Source organism: Typopeltis vanoorti, chromosome 13 (assembly GCF_054136105.1).
Source record: "Typopeltis vanoorti isolate ZY-2024b chromosome 13, IOZ_Tvanoo_1.0, whole genome shotgun sequence".
Classification (NCBI taxonomy): Eukaryota; Metazoa; Arthropoda; class Arachnida; order Uropygi; family Thelyphonidae; genus Typopeltis; species Typopeltis vanoorti.
Window position 1 is genome coordinate 51308398 of NC_143561.1, and position 15092 is coordinate 51323489.

Genomic DNA, 15092 nt, shown 5'->3' on the forward strand with positions numbered 1-15092 from the left:
AAGAGTACCATATAAAACGAATTATTAATACAGCAATCGATCATGGAACGAATTGTAATTTTTACCATTGATTATTAGATTTGATTAATGCGATTTTGATATACGTGGTAACATCGAGAGATTAATTAACCAAGTTAATCGAGGGATATCTGTATATGGATGCTTGGGCAGCACTCGTGTCTTTTAAGTAGTGCAAGCTAAGGCAACTTGGAGATGCCAAGGATTGTATTCTCGTAAGCTCTCAGGTCAACATTTAGTAGAAACTATGAAAGTTTCTACAAACTTTCATAGTTTCTACAAACATTCAGCTTTGAAATAATCTTGGATCTAGTATCCACTTTGCCTGTATAAGGATTGTTTTTTGTTTGCAACTCTTCCGCTTCAGTAATAATTGGATATTTGAGTCTGCTGTTCACATTTGAAAGCTGCTCAATTTTGATTATTTTTAAAACTTTTTTTTTCTTCTGATACTCTTACATTTTTATCCTGCTCAAATCTGAATGGTGATCACTTTCTGTTTCAGGTTTTTGCATAATCTTGTTTTCCTGAAATAGTCCAAGATAGCATTGCAAATCATAACATAATTTATAAGAATGGGGAAGCTGCTAATCTTATTTTAACAGACCCAACAGGAAGAGATGGAATGCTGGTTGGCTGTTACTATGCAGATGCGACAATGGAAAGATCTGTAAAAAAAAAGAGCTGAAACATTGCATCTGAAGTAATAGTTAAAATGATTCAGAGAGAGAGGATCATCTATCAGGAATCAAGAATTCTTAGAAATGTTTTGTGTACACTCTCTTACTTTTTTGTATTTTTATTTTTCATGCTTTTTGTGTGTCCCTTGTCACACACTCACGGGCACACACAAAATAACTGAAGTACCACAGATTCTACCAGAAGAAGTTATGTGGAGCTAACAAAATGAAAAAGCTGCAGGTGCGGATGGAGTCACATCTGAACTTCTAAAAGCAGGGGAGAAATGATCTACAAAATCTTGGCAAAACTCTACCCTATGTCTGAAGAAAAGTGATCTACCAAGAACATGAAAAAAAGTCTAATTTTATTCTGATACACAAAAAAAGGTGAAGTAGAAGACTGGAAGAATTACTCACCTATCAGTCTACTATTGGTGGTTTACAAAGTGTTTAAAAATGTTTTAGCTGATAGGCTTTGTGCAACTCTAGACCTAGCACAACCAAAAGAATAGGCAGGCTTTCTAAGTGGCTTTAGCACAATGGACCATATTCAGGCTGTACAGTAGATTATTGAATGGTGTAATGAATACCAACTACAATTACCTCCTGGTTTTATTGATTTTTATTTTATTTGTTTGATTTTATTGATTATGAGAAAGCCTTTGATTCAATAAGAAGTTGTGCAATACTAAAAGCATTACAGAACTAGCAAGTGTAGGAGTCAGGACATCAAATTAGCATACCAATGTAACAGGAACAATTGATTTCATTGAAAAGAAAAAAAAAAAATCTGCTATGGAAATACAGAAGTTTAAGACAAGGTAACACAATATCTCCAAAACTATTCACAGCATGCCTAGAAGAAATATTACTATTTCTTGATTGGGAAGAAAAAAGTCTGAAGATAAATGGAAGATATTGAAGCCATTTTTGCTTTGCAAATGACATAGTTATCTTTACTATCAATACACATGAATTACAAACTTGTATTCTTGAACTTCAAATTGCTAGCAAAACAGCTGGCTTAAAGATAAACCTAAAGAAAACTAAAGTTATGTTGAATAGCTATGTACAGCCAAAAATAATAAAAATCAATAATGATGAAATTAAACAAGTAGATTGTTACATATACTTAGGAAATGGATATCGAGGGATATGAATATCTTGAAATTCGTATCCCTCGAATGTGCAATGCTTTGGTGGAAAGCATTTGGAAAATTAAAGCTAATATTCAAAACATTATGCCTGAAAAAGGAAAGTTTTTAACCATGTTTGAAGTAGCAATGGGCTGGGCATATTGTTTGAAGATATGATCAATGATAGACAGAAGTAGTAGTGGATTGTATTCCACAAGAGTTAAAACGACCATGATGCTGACTAAAATCATGCTGGATTGATGTTATCATCAAATATGCAGGAGTGACATGTGAAAGGAAAGCCATTGACAGACATGGGAGTCATCTTGGAAAGAACTTCATTCAGCAGTTGATTGACAATGGCTGATGATTATGATATATATATAACTGAAAGTTTCAGTTTAAGAATTTATTTTCGATTTTATTTAAAATGTAATATAAAATTGATGTACTCCACTTTCATTAAGAAGACTCGCATATGCTCTAATTTTACTGTTTTCAATTATCTACTACTTTCAAATAAAAGCTAGAAACTGGTTTTTGGATAAGTAAAATATTACTCTGTAATGATTCTGGCTAGTGGTTAGTTTTGATGTATGATATATACTATTTCTCTGTTCCTCCTCCCTTTTTCCCCCAGAGAGAGAGAGAGAGACTGAAACAAAAAAGTTTACGTCATCATTATATTAGTTTTTCATAAATTAACAGGTGGTATCGGAAGAAAATCTCTCTTTGCTGGCTTTTTTTTTTTTTTTTAAATCATTATTGCACTTTTCTCTTCTTCTTCATGTAGCTTCCTCAGTGAAAGGGTGCAGCACCACTTCTCTCTGTTGGTGGCTTTCCTTTTTGTTTCTGCATAGCCATGTGATCCTGTCCATGATCTTATATCTTCAAGCCATGTCCTTCGTTTTTTTTGCCTCTTGATTCTTTTCTCATAATTTTTCCTTCTAACTGTTAGTATCGTCTGTCCTGAACCTCTCAGTACACGTCCTGCCAATCTCATCTTTCTTTGGATCATTTCCTGTAATAAAGAGTTCTGTGTTCTCATTCTCTGTAGGACATCTGTATTTGTCACATGTTCTGTCCATGAGATTTTCAGAGCTCTCCTATAGCACCACATTTCAAAGGCCATTATCTGTTGTCTTACTCTCTCTTCTTGAAAATATCCAGGTCTCACTTCCATATGTGAAAACTGGCCACACTAATGTTCTAATCATTCTTTTCTTTGTTTCAATACTCACAGAACTTCTGAGCAGATCTTTATTTTTCCAGAAGGCATCTTTAGCTATGGCTGTTCTTATTTTTATTTCTTTATCTTGCTTTCCATCTGCAGTAAAGTAGGTGCCTAAATATTTGTATTCTGTTGTATGTTCAATTTTCATATTGTTTATGAATATTTCTGGCTAGGATCTGTTTTCTTTTGAGAAAACAGATCCGAGATTTTCATAAATTTTGTCTTTTTTGCATTTATATCTAATCCAAATTCTTTACCTTCTTCAATTAGTAGCTGCATAGTTTGATTAATTTGTTTCTCTGTTTTCTGCTATTAGAATGGTATCAACATATCCAAGATTGTTTTATTTTATACCATTGATACTAATTCCTATTTTCTGTTTTCAATCTTTTTCATCACTGTCTCACTATAGATATTAAATAGATTTGGTGAAAGGATACAAACTTGTCTAACTCCTCTTTTTATTTTCACTACAGACATCTCAGAGTTAAACAGCTTCATTTTCTGTTTGGTGTAAAGCATTTTAATAATCTTAAGTACATGATCTTCTATGTCTAATTTATCTAATATATTGAACATTTTATTATGTTTTACCGAGTCAAAAAGCCTTCTGAAAGTCTATGAAACATATGTAAATGTTCCTATTTCTTTCAAGTGATCTTTCTATTAGTATTTTTAGTTCCAGTATAGCATTAATGGTTCCCATTCCTCTTCTGAAGCCTTTCTGTTGTTTACTCAATTCACCACTTATGGCTCTTTCAATTTATTTGTTAACAATGGTTAAAATAGTTTTAGATGCATGGGATATTAGGCTCACAGTTCTGTAATTCTCACAATTTTGTGCATTATTTTTCTTTGGAATTGGAATGTAGATAGATGTTGCAAGAACTTCAGGTAATTCTATTGTTTTATAGATGTCCTGAATGGATTCCACTAAATAGTTGTTATTATTGCCAGTCAAAGCTTTCAGCAGCTCAGCTGGGATATTATCACATCCAGGGGATTTATTATTAGGAAGATTCTTAATTATGTGTTCTATCTCCTTGTCGGTAGAGTGGTATCTGTTCTTACGTTTAACTTCAGGTGTCGTGAATCATCTAACATGTTACCATTATCATCATCATACAGATCTGATAAGTACTCCACTCATCTTCCATTTATCTTTTCCTTATCAATGATTGTTTCCATCTTTGTCCTTGATGTTATTAAAATATTTTAATACATTATAAAATGCAAAATATAAAATAACTATAAAAATAATAAGAAATAAATAATAATGACGTAGTAGTTGAATTTCTCTTCCGTTGTTTTGCTTTGTATAAATATATTATGCCTGCATTTTAGTTATTTCTTTTGGATATTGTAGTGATATTATATGTTAATTGTTCTTCAAATTGCAGGATGCTCTTGCAATTTATAATCGTAGTTCATCCTTAAAACATATGATTACTAAAATTCGTAGAGATCCCTCATCATTTGAAAGGTAAATAATAAGATCAGTTTAATTAATTATATAGTTTTTCTTAGTTTTTGATATTTTCATTATTCTTGCTTATATTTTTCTAATAGTAAATTATAATGCTTCATCAAAAGTATAATAAATTGATTTAGATTTAATAAATGTGTGTTCTGATATAAACACTTTATAGGTTCATAGACATGATACAAAATAAAAGAATTAACCAGGAGTCAACACACATGCAGATTGCTGCTGAAACGAATTGTCAAATCTGGACAAATATTCTTTCTTTAAGAAAATTATATCCAACAATTTAGAGACAATGAAGTGAACAGAAAATAAAAATTGATATAATTAAAAAAAAAAAAAGAACATTTATAAAACATTGCAGGCATTAGACGAATGTACAGAATTGGTGCTAAGTTAGACTGTCGATTTTTTCCTCTTGAACAGACTATCAATGTCTGTGCATAAACTTATATTTAACAAATATCATACAGATACTGGGATCTGTTATCTGCTTTGAAGTTTAATAATTAGACAATTTTTATATGTAACATTATACATGTTTTTTGGCCAAAATAATTGTTTTACACCAAGTCATATTCAAGAAAAGAACATCTGCTTTACTAGTTTACTTGGTTAGTTTCTAGGATATTTGGAGGATTTTCACTGCTTCAAGATAATCTATGTTAGTAGAAGCTTTATACTGCATTGTGTTTTTTGAGCATGTCTTTAGTGAACCAACTTCTCAGCACTGCCCATTTCTTTTAGGGATTTTTTTAAAATATTATTCTGTTAATTATTTTTTTATTTGTGATCTATTAACACCAGACACTAGACAGATGTAGTATGTTATACTTGCCCTTGGAGTAGGATGTGACATTGTTTTATATACTCTGTTTGCTTATCAAGTGGGTACATGACAAATTGTAATGTGCTACAAATTATTGGATATTTATTCACCTAGCATATCAGCTTGTACAAGTTGTTGTGCTTGTAAGTATTTATATTTTTTTTTATTTCTTTGTTTTCTAAGAATAGCTTTCTTTTATTCAGTAATGTTGAATGTATGATCAGCATACTTTTCCATTGTAATATATACAGGTCATGGACAAAAAAATCGAAACAGTGACACGATTTGATTAATATACCGTTGATCTGCCCTGGGTGTCTAGTACAGCCTGTATTCTTTGAGGGAGAGATTCTGTCAGTACTTGGAACTCAACAGGAGGAATTTTACACCATTCGTCCAACAGAAAGATCATTAATTCTTTGAAGGTGTGAAAACGTTGCCTAAGAACTTGCTCCAAAATATCCCATAAATATTATTTCTGGAAAATTTCCCATGTTACTCCTCTAAATTAATATTAATTTTTATGGTTATTTGAGCTATTTTTCTTTAGGAGTACCTCTTTTTATGATGTCATTAGCTTTTTATTCAATTTTTTGGGCATTACTGATGTTTTAAAGACATACATGTATCACTGACATCATAAAAGGGATACTCCTAAAGAAAAATAGGCAAAATAGCAATAAAAATTAATATCCCATAAATGTTCTATAGGATTTAAGTCTGGCAGTTGTGATGGCCATAGCCGACAGGACACACACACCATCATGTTCCAAGCCACTGGGGGGTGACCACATTTGCTCGATGAATGGGAGCATTATCCATTGAAATGTGGCTGGCTCCATAGGAGAAAAGTGTGTCAATATGGGATGAAGATGATCATTTATGATTGAAATATAACTGCCTTTCAAGAATGTGCCCGAGACTATTACAGAACCACCAAAACCTTTCATGGTCGAAAACAAGCACTCTTCTGAAGGAAGAGTGCTTGTTTCCGAAGGAAAAGTGCTTGTCTTCTGAAGGAAGCTGATTAGCTTCCTTCAGTTGATGCCACACACACACATGCCACACACACCATTGGATGTGACAGCATGTGTTGACAAGAGTGATCAAGAGCTTGTGTGTAAGGCAACCTGACCATGATATCCAATTCTTTGTAATTCCTGGTGCAGAGTTTTTGTTGAAATGGATTTCTTACGACTGATTTTGAATTTTTCACACAATTTCTCAGCAGTTGCCACTTTATTTTTCATGGTGCAGCACACTAATGGTCAAACATCCCTCCCTTCAGTAAGTGCTTTTGTCCACTATTGCATTTCACTGATGATGATTGTCCTGTTGACTGCCATGCTGATATAACCTTAGGGACCGTTTCCTTGACTACCATGTGCAATTTCAGCTGTTCTGGTCACAGATGCACCTGCCAGCCTGGCTCCAACAATCACATCCCTTTCAAAGTCACTGAGGTTTGCTCTCTGGATTCCATTCTAACATGTAATAAACAGCAACAGGCCTTTGTTTGCCTTATACACACATCATTAAGAATGTCAGGAATACATTTGCATATCAACTGTATCTGTGCTTGGTGCACCATAGAAGCTGCATTGCAACTACTGATAACATGCCCTGATAGCTCAGTATTTCCATTCACCCCCCCCCTCCCATTACCCCTATATAGCTTTCTTTTGTTTTACATATATACAGTATATATACTTTTACAAAGACCAGAGGGGAAACTCTTTATAGCAAATAGCATCCCCCTCCCCACACACACACACAATGCTGCACAGCTAAGCAAAAGTGGAAGTTTTATCTCTTTTTTGTATCTCTGTTGCATAACATTGTCCTAACAGTCTGTTTTAAAACAGTGGATAAAAGATCCGCACGGTTAGCCTGTGGAAGTTGTGTCCTGGGTTCGATTCCCATCGATGACGTGAGGAGCTTAAGGATCTTCCTCATCCATAGCCAAGTAAACCGGTCTTGGGCGTGGATAGCAGGGTGTTTTCCACCAGTTTATCTGGGGTTTTTCATCCCGCAAGCAGGCAAACCGGCCCCCATGAACACACAGGTTACAGTCATAAATACTTACGGCAAGGAAGGCAACGGGAAACCACCTTGTGTCATTATCTCCCTAGTAATCAGTTGCAACCCTCTCAAAAGAGAGGGAGCCACAAGATTAGGATAAAAGAAACTGATTCTAAGAATTTTCAATAACTGCTCTTCTGTTCTCTTGCCTAGGAAGAAAGAACTTTGCTTTTGGGATTTTATTTCCAAGAAAAACCTCCCTAATGGGGGGATAATGGTATGAAAGTGGGATAAGAAATTATGAAACTTTTTTCAAAATCTTCATTTCAAAATACCAATGACTATATGCATGCCATTTAGAAATATATGTGAAATGTTTTATTTCAGGATTTGGGATTTTCTTCAGTAAATTAAATTAAAGAAAGAATATGAGTAGTATTCAGTAACTGTAAGGGTAATAAGAATGGAAACTTTACTCCTCATTCTAACATTTGCATTCACCACCAGTATAGAAAATCATTGAAAGTTCAATAAATTGATTGATAATATAACACATGAAAATTCTTCTTTCTAGGAAGTATGCATTCCATCCTCCATTTCTCAAAACATCGTTTAATTTTCACATCTTTCACATCGAGGCAATCATAGCTCTCTCACCACAAACCTAACCATCTGGTGAAGTAAGAGGAATCACCGCTGTCCCAGGCAATTTTGTGTCTGCGTGTCATCAAGCATGTCACTTTTCATCATGAGTTCTTCAATTGTAACTAATTCACTGTGTGGGGGGGGGGGGAGTGAAAAGGAATGTTCTTTTTCAAGACATGTTAGAAAACAGTAATTAAAGAGAATGACATACTTGAATATTAGTTAATATACTTGAATTACTACAAGATATAAAGAACAGCAAATATAAGGGCAAGAGAAAGAATAGGCATGAATAGAAATACTTTTATCAGCATCATGAAATTCCTGATATGTAACTTGGGGGGGGGGGATACAGGATAATTATGATGGTACTACATGAAAAATTTACAGCATTACTGACTTCTGATCAATAATTTTCTCCAAAGTAATCTGTTATCTGTCAAGAATCTGATATTATCAGATCTTATATTTCTGTCTTTTAAGGCATTTTTTTACTGTATCAATCCATCTACATCTTGTTCTTCCTCTAGGTGGTCTTTTCCCTGCCAACCTGGAAAAGAATGCTTGTTTTGCTAATCTTTCCTTTCCCATTCTGTTTAAGACTATACCACCTGAGATTAGCTCAACTAGCACATTTCTGAATGCTAACAATGGCAAGCTCTTTCTTAATATCCTCATTTTTGATGTGATACTGCCATTGATTCCATCTGTTCAGTTCACTAATCTTTCTCAAAACTTTCATATCAGAGGTCTTCGGTCTTCTGATCAAGCGTTTTATTTCCAACCCAGCTCTCAGATCGATAAGTAAAAATTGGTTTGAACACTGTCTTATATACAGCTAATTTAGTATTTGACCAATTTCTTTCTTATTCCATATAAATTTATTCAGCTGACTTCCTATTCTATCAATAGCTTTATCAGGCACTTAAGAGCCCACAGCCTTCCAAGTATCCTTGGCTTTCCTAACCATAATACGAGGATTAAGGCGGTTACCCCTATGCTTCTAAGTATTCTTCTCTGTAAATTGCGCGTTCTACTGGCTGGTTTGCCTGTTCTGAGGGACGAAAACACAAAAAACCCAAGTTTCTGAGAGAGAAAACCCCTCTACCTCCGTATGAAACTGGCTAACTTACCTTTAGTCGAAAGAGACCAGATAAAGGTTCCTCCTTCCTACCATACCAGCCTTATATACTGTTCATATTTTCAATTTAATGCTGATTTTTGTACCAAACCTATTACAGCGTTTATTTAATTTAGTCAGGGAATCTTGCAGACTTGTACTGGATTTATTCAGAAGTATAACATCATCTGCATAAAGTAAAGAGCTACGATTAACATCACCAATTTTGACATCAGATTTAATGCCACTTGTCTTATAATGTGATCCATATAGATAATGAATAACAGTGGAGATAATGTACACCCTTGTTGCACACTGGAACTTCAAACCGTCCTGTACCTCCTTCAATTCTAACTGCTGACTTACAGCTTAAATAGAGACTATGTACTGCTTGATATAATGTCCCATTTACTCCATATAACTGTAGCTTTTTTTGAAGAGCTTTCCTCTTGGCACCTTGTCTTATGCCTTTTCTAGATCAAAAAGACTTAAATACAAATCCCTGTTATTTTCCCAAGATTTCTCAACTATTTATCTTAAAATGAAAATCTGATCCTATGGATCAGCAGATCGAATTCCAGATGATTGGAGCAGAGCTCTCATAGTACCATCTATTTGAACTGAATCCAGCTTATTCTTCACCATGCTTTCCTTCCACAATTTTTTTTTATAGATGGTACTATGAGAACTATGCTCCAATCATCTGGAATTCGATCCTCTGATTATATTATGCCTTCTGAATTATGCATTATAGCCAGCGTAAAACTTTTATACTTCCATATTTGAGCATTTTGGCCCAGATTTCATCTACTTCAGCTGCCTTTTTACATTTCAGGTTTTTGATGACTTTTTCTACTCCAAATATGAATATGCATTCATGACTGCATTCCTGTTGAGAGTTTCTACTATCAAGCTGACACTGTTTGTTTCATTTAGCAGTCTTTCAATTAATTATTCCAGACATCTAGAATATCTTTGCTCAGTTTTCATGTCACCTTTTATCATCTCTCATTTCTTTTATGTTACTGTTTCCGCTATTTCTAAGCTTATTTAGTAGCCTGCAGAATATTTTGCACCTTCTGATATTTATTTTCTATGTTCTTACCAAAGTCTTCCCATGACTTTTGTTTAGATAGTTTTACTTTGCTTTCTTACATTTTTCTCTGTATTCTTTAAGAGCACAAGCTGACTTATTTGCTAGGAACTTTCAATATGCTTTCTTCTTTTTCCTAACTGCCTCTTTAACTTCCTGAGTCCACAATGAAGTTCTGATTTTCTATCCTTACAGACAACCTAACTACATGTTCTCTCTGGCTGAATCTTTTCTTCAAGATTTGCCATTGAATCTCCAAGCCTTGGCTCTTGGTTTCAAATTCTTTCATTTTTTCTTCAGTGATGTTTGTGTATAGAAAGACTTTCAATACAGCTAAATGGATTATAAATAATTTACTTTTGTGATATTATATGTATGCATATCCTGGAAGTTGCTGAGGAGAGGAGGGGGGGATTGAAAAACACATGTTCGTATAAACTCTAGATTTGCATATATGCATTTATGATGGGCATAATTAAAAAGTAAATAAAATAAATAATAAAAAAAACAAAAACACTTATGAATAGATGGGAAGAGGTTTCTTTGTGAAATATAAATCACTAACTAATAATACAACAGCAACTGCATGCATTGATAGCTAGTAAATAACTATAAGGAAAGGGCTCATCCTGTGATCTAATAATGTGGATCAGATGATTCATATGGGTGTGGCAGGAATATGTGTGCGATGAAGCAGAAAATCATCTTGTACAATTTATTGTGCTTGTTATATGTGTGTATATGTCTTTCTTTTTTTATATATATTTCACTTTCTTTTCTGATAATTTTCTTATTTACTGGTGATCAGTGCTTTTTTACATAGTAATATAGCATATACCTAATCTAGCTATAAATACTATTACAACTTGAATGGTGCATAAACCTTTAATCTATCAGTAAATCATTTTCAGCTTTCAGCAGATACAAAACCACATGTATACCGTACATATAGTGGCACTCAATGTTTGAAATGTCCCCCTTTTCCCTTCATGCCCGCCTGAGGTCATATGAGGCCATATATCGATGGTGGCATGCACAACATCCAACGAAAATGCTGCCACTGCTCGCTCCAAATCCACCTTCAGATTGGCAATGCTGAGGTATAATTTCTTGCAGACTACTCTCTCAAGCTCCAACCACAATTTGAAGTCCAGTAGATTCAGATTGGGACTTCCAGATGGCCAATCAGATGATGATAAGTGGTTGGGCACATTCACTTCCAACCACCATTGCATGGTCCTTGCTTTTTGTGCAGGGCTGAGTCCTGTTGGAAGGCCTGCCATAAAAAAAAGTGTTGCTGATGGGCTGTACCATGAGTTCCAGCACGGTGTCTTGATACACTTTGGTAGAGGTTTTGATCCCTTTCTTGCAGAAATGCAACTTGGAGCCCAACAAACCATCACTGACCTGGGGTGATGACCTCATTGAATCCTGGGTGCTGTGTGACCATCTGGTTCACATACTCAATCTTTTTGGCAATTAAACGAGGTCCTCTTCAGGGATGATGAAATTCTTCTCATCTCTGAAGAGGATATCTCTTTGTCTGTTGTTTGCATACTGCCAAAGAAGTGCCTTTGATTTTATCACCCTCTGCCACATAAGTTGTGGCTGGAGGAAGTGTCCAGTAGAATGATGATAAGCTCTCCACACCCTCCAGTTACATGACATTGTTCTCTGTGAAATGTTCATCTCTTGAGACATCACTTTCTATGTTCTCACTGCATTATAGTGGAAACGTGCTATCACAGCTCTCACAAGCTGTTGCATCCTAACGCATGACCTGTTCTTCTGATATGTCTTCTGTATCTAACCATCCTCGCATGCCAGGGAATCATGCTCTTATCAGTTACAATTCTTTTCCTCAGCAAAACTTATTTTTGAAAGGTTGAACAACTTTTTCTAGCAGTTGTTGAATTTTATGTAAACGATCACTACATTCCACATCATTGTTATAAAAATGCCAATACCTTGGCAGTTGCAGAAATCTCTCCTGCATTTTGCATTCTTTATTCTCCAGTTTGTATACATGGAATTTTTAACCAGTACAGGAACATGTATTATTTCAGGAACATGTATTATTCCAATAAGTAATAGGATTCCAAAATATTTCTTCATGGTACCCATTTCTTGGATTTCATTTATCTACCTGGAGTTTTCACAATCCTGAGTTGTAGATAAACTCTGAGCTGCATATCTGTTAGTTTCCCTTAACAAAAATTCCATAGGGTCATCATTTAGAAATGCAGGCGCAGATGGATTTTCTGCATCAAGTAGTAATAGTATCTCATCTTCTCTACTGTACTCCTGAACTGATACTGCCACGTTGCCTACCAGATTCTATTCATTATGTGAAACTGGAGAATAAAGAAAGCTAAAACATTTGCAGGAAATTCAAATGGTCTACTGATGAGTTTTCTGAAATATTTTCCTCATCAGATGAGAAACTGCTCTGTAAATACAAGACATGATTGAAATCATCATTTGAATTATCCACTACATCTTCGAAAATTCAAATTTCATCAGATGATTTTTGACAGCGCTCAGAAAACTCATCAGTAGACCATTTGGATTTCCTGCAAATGTTTCTGTTTTGTTGGCTTTCATCAGATTCGTTCTTCTTATAGACTATAGAAGGATTCGTTTTCAGTTAGGAATAGATAAATTTTTACTCACATGTATACTGTCCAAATACTGGAACTAACTCTCCCTGTATACAGTAAGCTTCATGCCCTCCCCAACAGACACTATACTGCAGATGCAAAAAAAAATGAGTAGTTTTATTGTGTCACTGAATACAGTCTTCTTCTTTGTTATATGGCCTGTTATGGAGCTGTCCTTAGCCCTTCCCAACCGTACCCGTCCTGGGAATAAGGTGGTTAGCCCTATGCCTCCCATTGTGTCCTATGTCTGTAGATGAGTGTGTTTATGGGCGGTTTGCCTGTTCTGGGGGACAAAAAACCTGGATTTCTGGGTGAAAAAAAAAATCCCTATCTCCATGTGAGGCTGGCTAACTCACCTTTCGTCAAAAGAGACCAGATAAAGGTTCCTCATGTCACTGACAGGAATCGAACCCAGGTCTTTCCGACCAAAGGGCTTCGTCCATACTGACTGAGCTACGAAGGCTCACTGAATACAGAACAGAGACATTTATAGTCCATATAATAAATTTGGCAACAATTTGTGTAAGTAGAGACAAGTGGAATAAAAAGGACACCACCTGATGAAACATATGTTCTCTCCCACAGAAACTATGCTGCATAGACTCAATCAAAACTGTTTGCTGTACTGCCAAACATAGTATCTAACAAAAACAATTGTCCTAAGATTTGTCCAAATGTTCAGCTACACAAAACAAGTGGTAACATCTGTTTATAATGGAGTCATGTGTCAAAAGCAAATGATTTATCTAAATCAAATAGAGATATATATATATATGTGGATATATATAACTTGAAATTAGTTTGAACTGCATTTGAGATTTTCCATGTCATTAACACTGATCACAAATGCTAACTTTACAAATAAAATTCTACTAAAAAGTTAAAGTTGCAACTCATATGCTGTATAAACTTTGTATCAGTAAATGTGCCCAATGCAGAGTGACATACATTTGGTAGTGAAAGTTGCCATGGGTATGATAAACATGTTAAGTAAAAAAAAAAAAAAAAAATAACAAACATAATTGTCTCATTGGTTCATAATATTAATATTATTCATCACTGTTACTGGAGCTTAACTCTGAGTAGCTAATATAATGATTTCCTTTCTTTTCTTTTCTTTTTTTTATTTTATTTAATAGATGAAATGGGATGATGTAAAAATATTGTGAATTTCTGACCAGAGATAGGATAATTACTTTGAGATTTTCTGTACTGTTAAAACAGTTGACAAATATCAGATTTACTCAAAACTTCTAGTGAAAAAAATTCTGTGTGTATATGTGTACACAGAATCCTAGTTTCAATTTTCTTCAGTTTTAATATATATGTGTATATATATATATTTTTTTTTTTTCAGAATTCATTTTTACTCGGTTGGAATATTATGAAAAAGTTTTAATGACTGATACTGAGTGGAAAAAAAAAAAAAAGATGACATGGTATATTTGAAACGATACTACTAGTTTACTAGTTTCGTTGAATAGAACAACATCTTCAGGTATCACAATCAAAGAAATATATAAAGAATTACAGAGACTTAAAATTGCAATAACAGAACAAGTACAAGAAAGACAGTAGCGTGTTTGAAAAGAAAAAGCTTGAGTTCCAAACAAACATATACTACGTACTGTCGCGAGTGCGCCAATACTGAACAGAGGCAACATATGCATCAGAGAGATTGAAACTTAGGCTGTTATTGATATGAGAAGAATCTAGAGAAATTTCTCTAGATTTGACAATCTTTCTCTCAAATTCATCATAGCACACATGGATGTTAGAAGTTTGAGTCCAGTTCACAATGTGTTGGCAGCCTTCGTCTGAGTTAACTGAAAAGAGAACGTGGCTAAAGAGAGAGCGCTGGCTCTAGTCCTGTTATAGGAGATATCTCTACAGTGTTCTTCCAAACGTAGAAGGATGGATTTATTTCTCTCCTAAGAAAATTGACAAATTTTCTTAGGAGAGAAACCATTATTAATAAAAGTTTTTTTAAGAAAAAGGAGTTCATTTTCAATTTCTGTTTCTTCTGTAAGTAAAGATTTTGCTCGGTGAGCTAAGGTGGAAATAATACCAAATTTTTGTGGGGGATAGTGATGGGAGGAAGCATAAAAGTATCTATCAGTATGAGTAGGCTTTCTAAAAATTGAGATTTTAATACTCTCAGCACATTGG

General features: G+C 34.5%; 1 protein-coding gene across 2 annotated transcripts in view; it reads left to right on the plus strand.

Moving 5' to 3' along the window:
* Nucleotides 1-15092, plus strand: part of LOC150100146 (E3 ubiquitin-protein ligase HECW2-like) — a 708695-nt gene that overhangs the window by 522360 nt on the left and 171243 nt on the right. For both annotated transcript variants that reach the window (XM_090402900.1, XM_090402899.1), the window contains one exon: nt 4469-4551. In XM_090402900.1, the coding sequence (XP_090259026.1) occupies nt 4469-4551 (83 nt within the window). The remainder of the gene's footprint in view (nt 1-4468; nt 4552-15092) is intronic.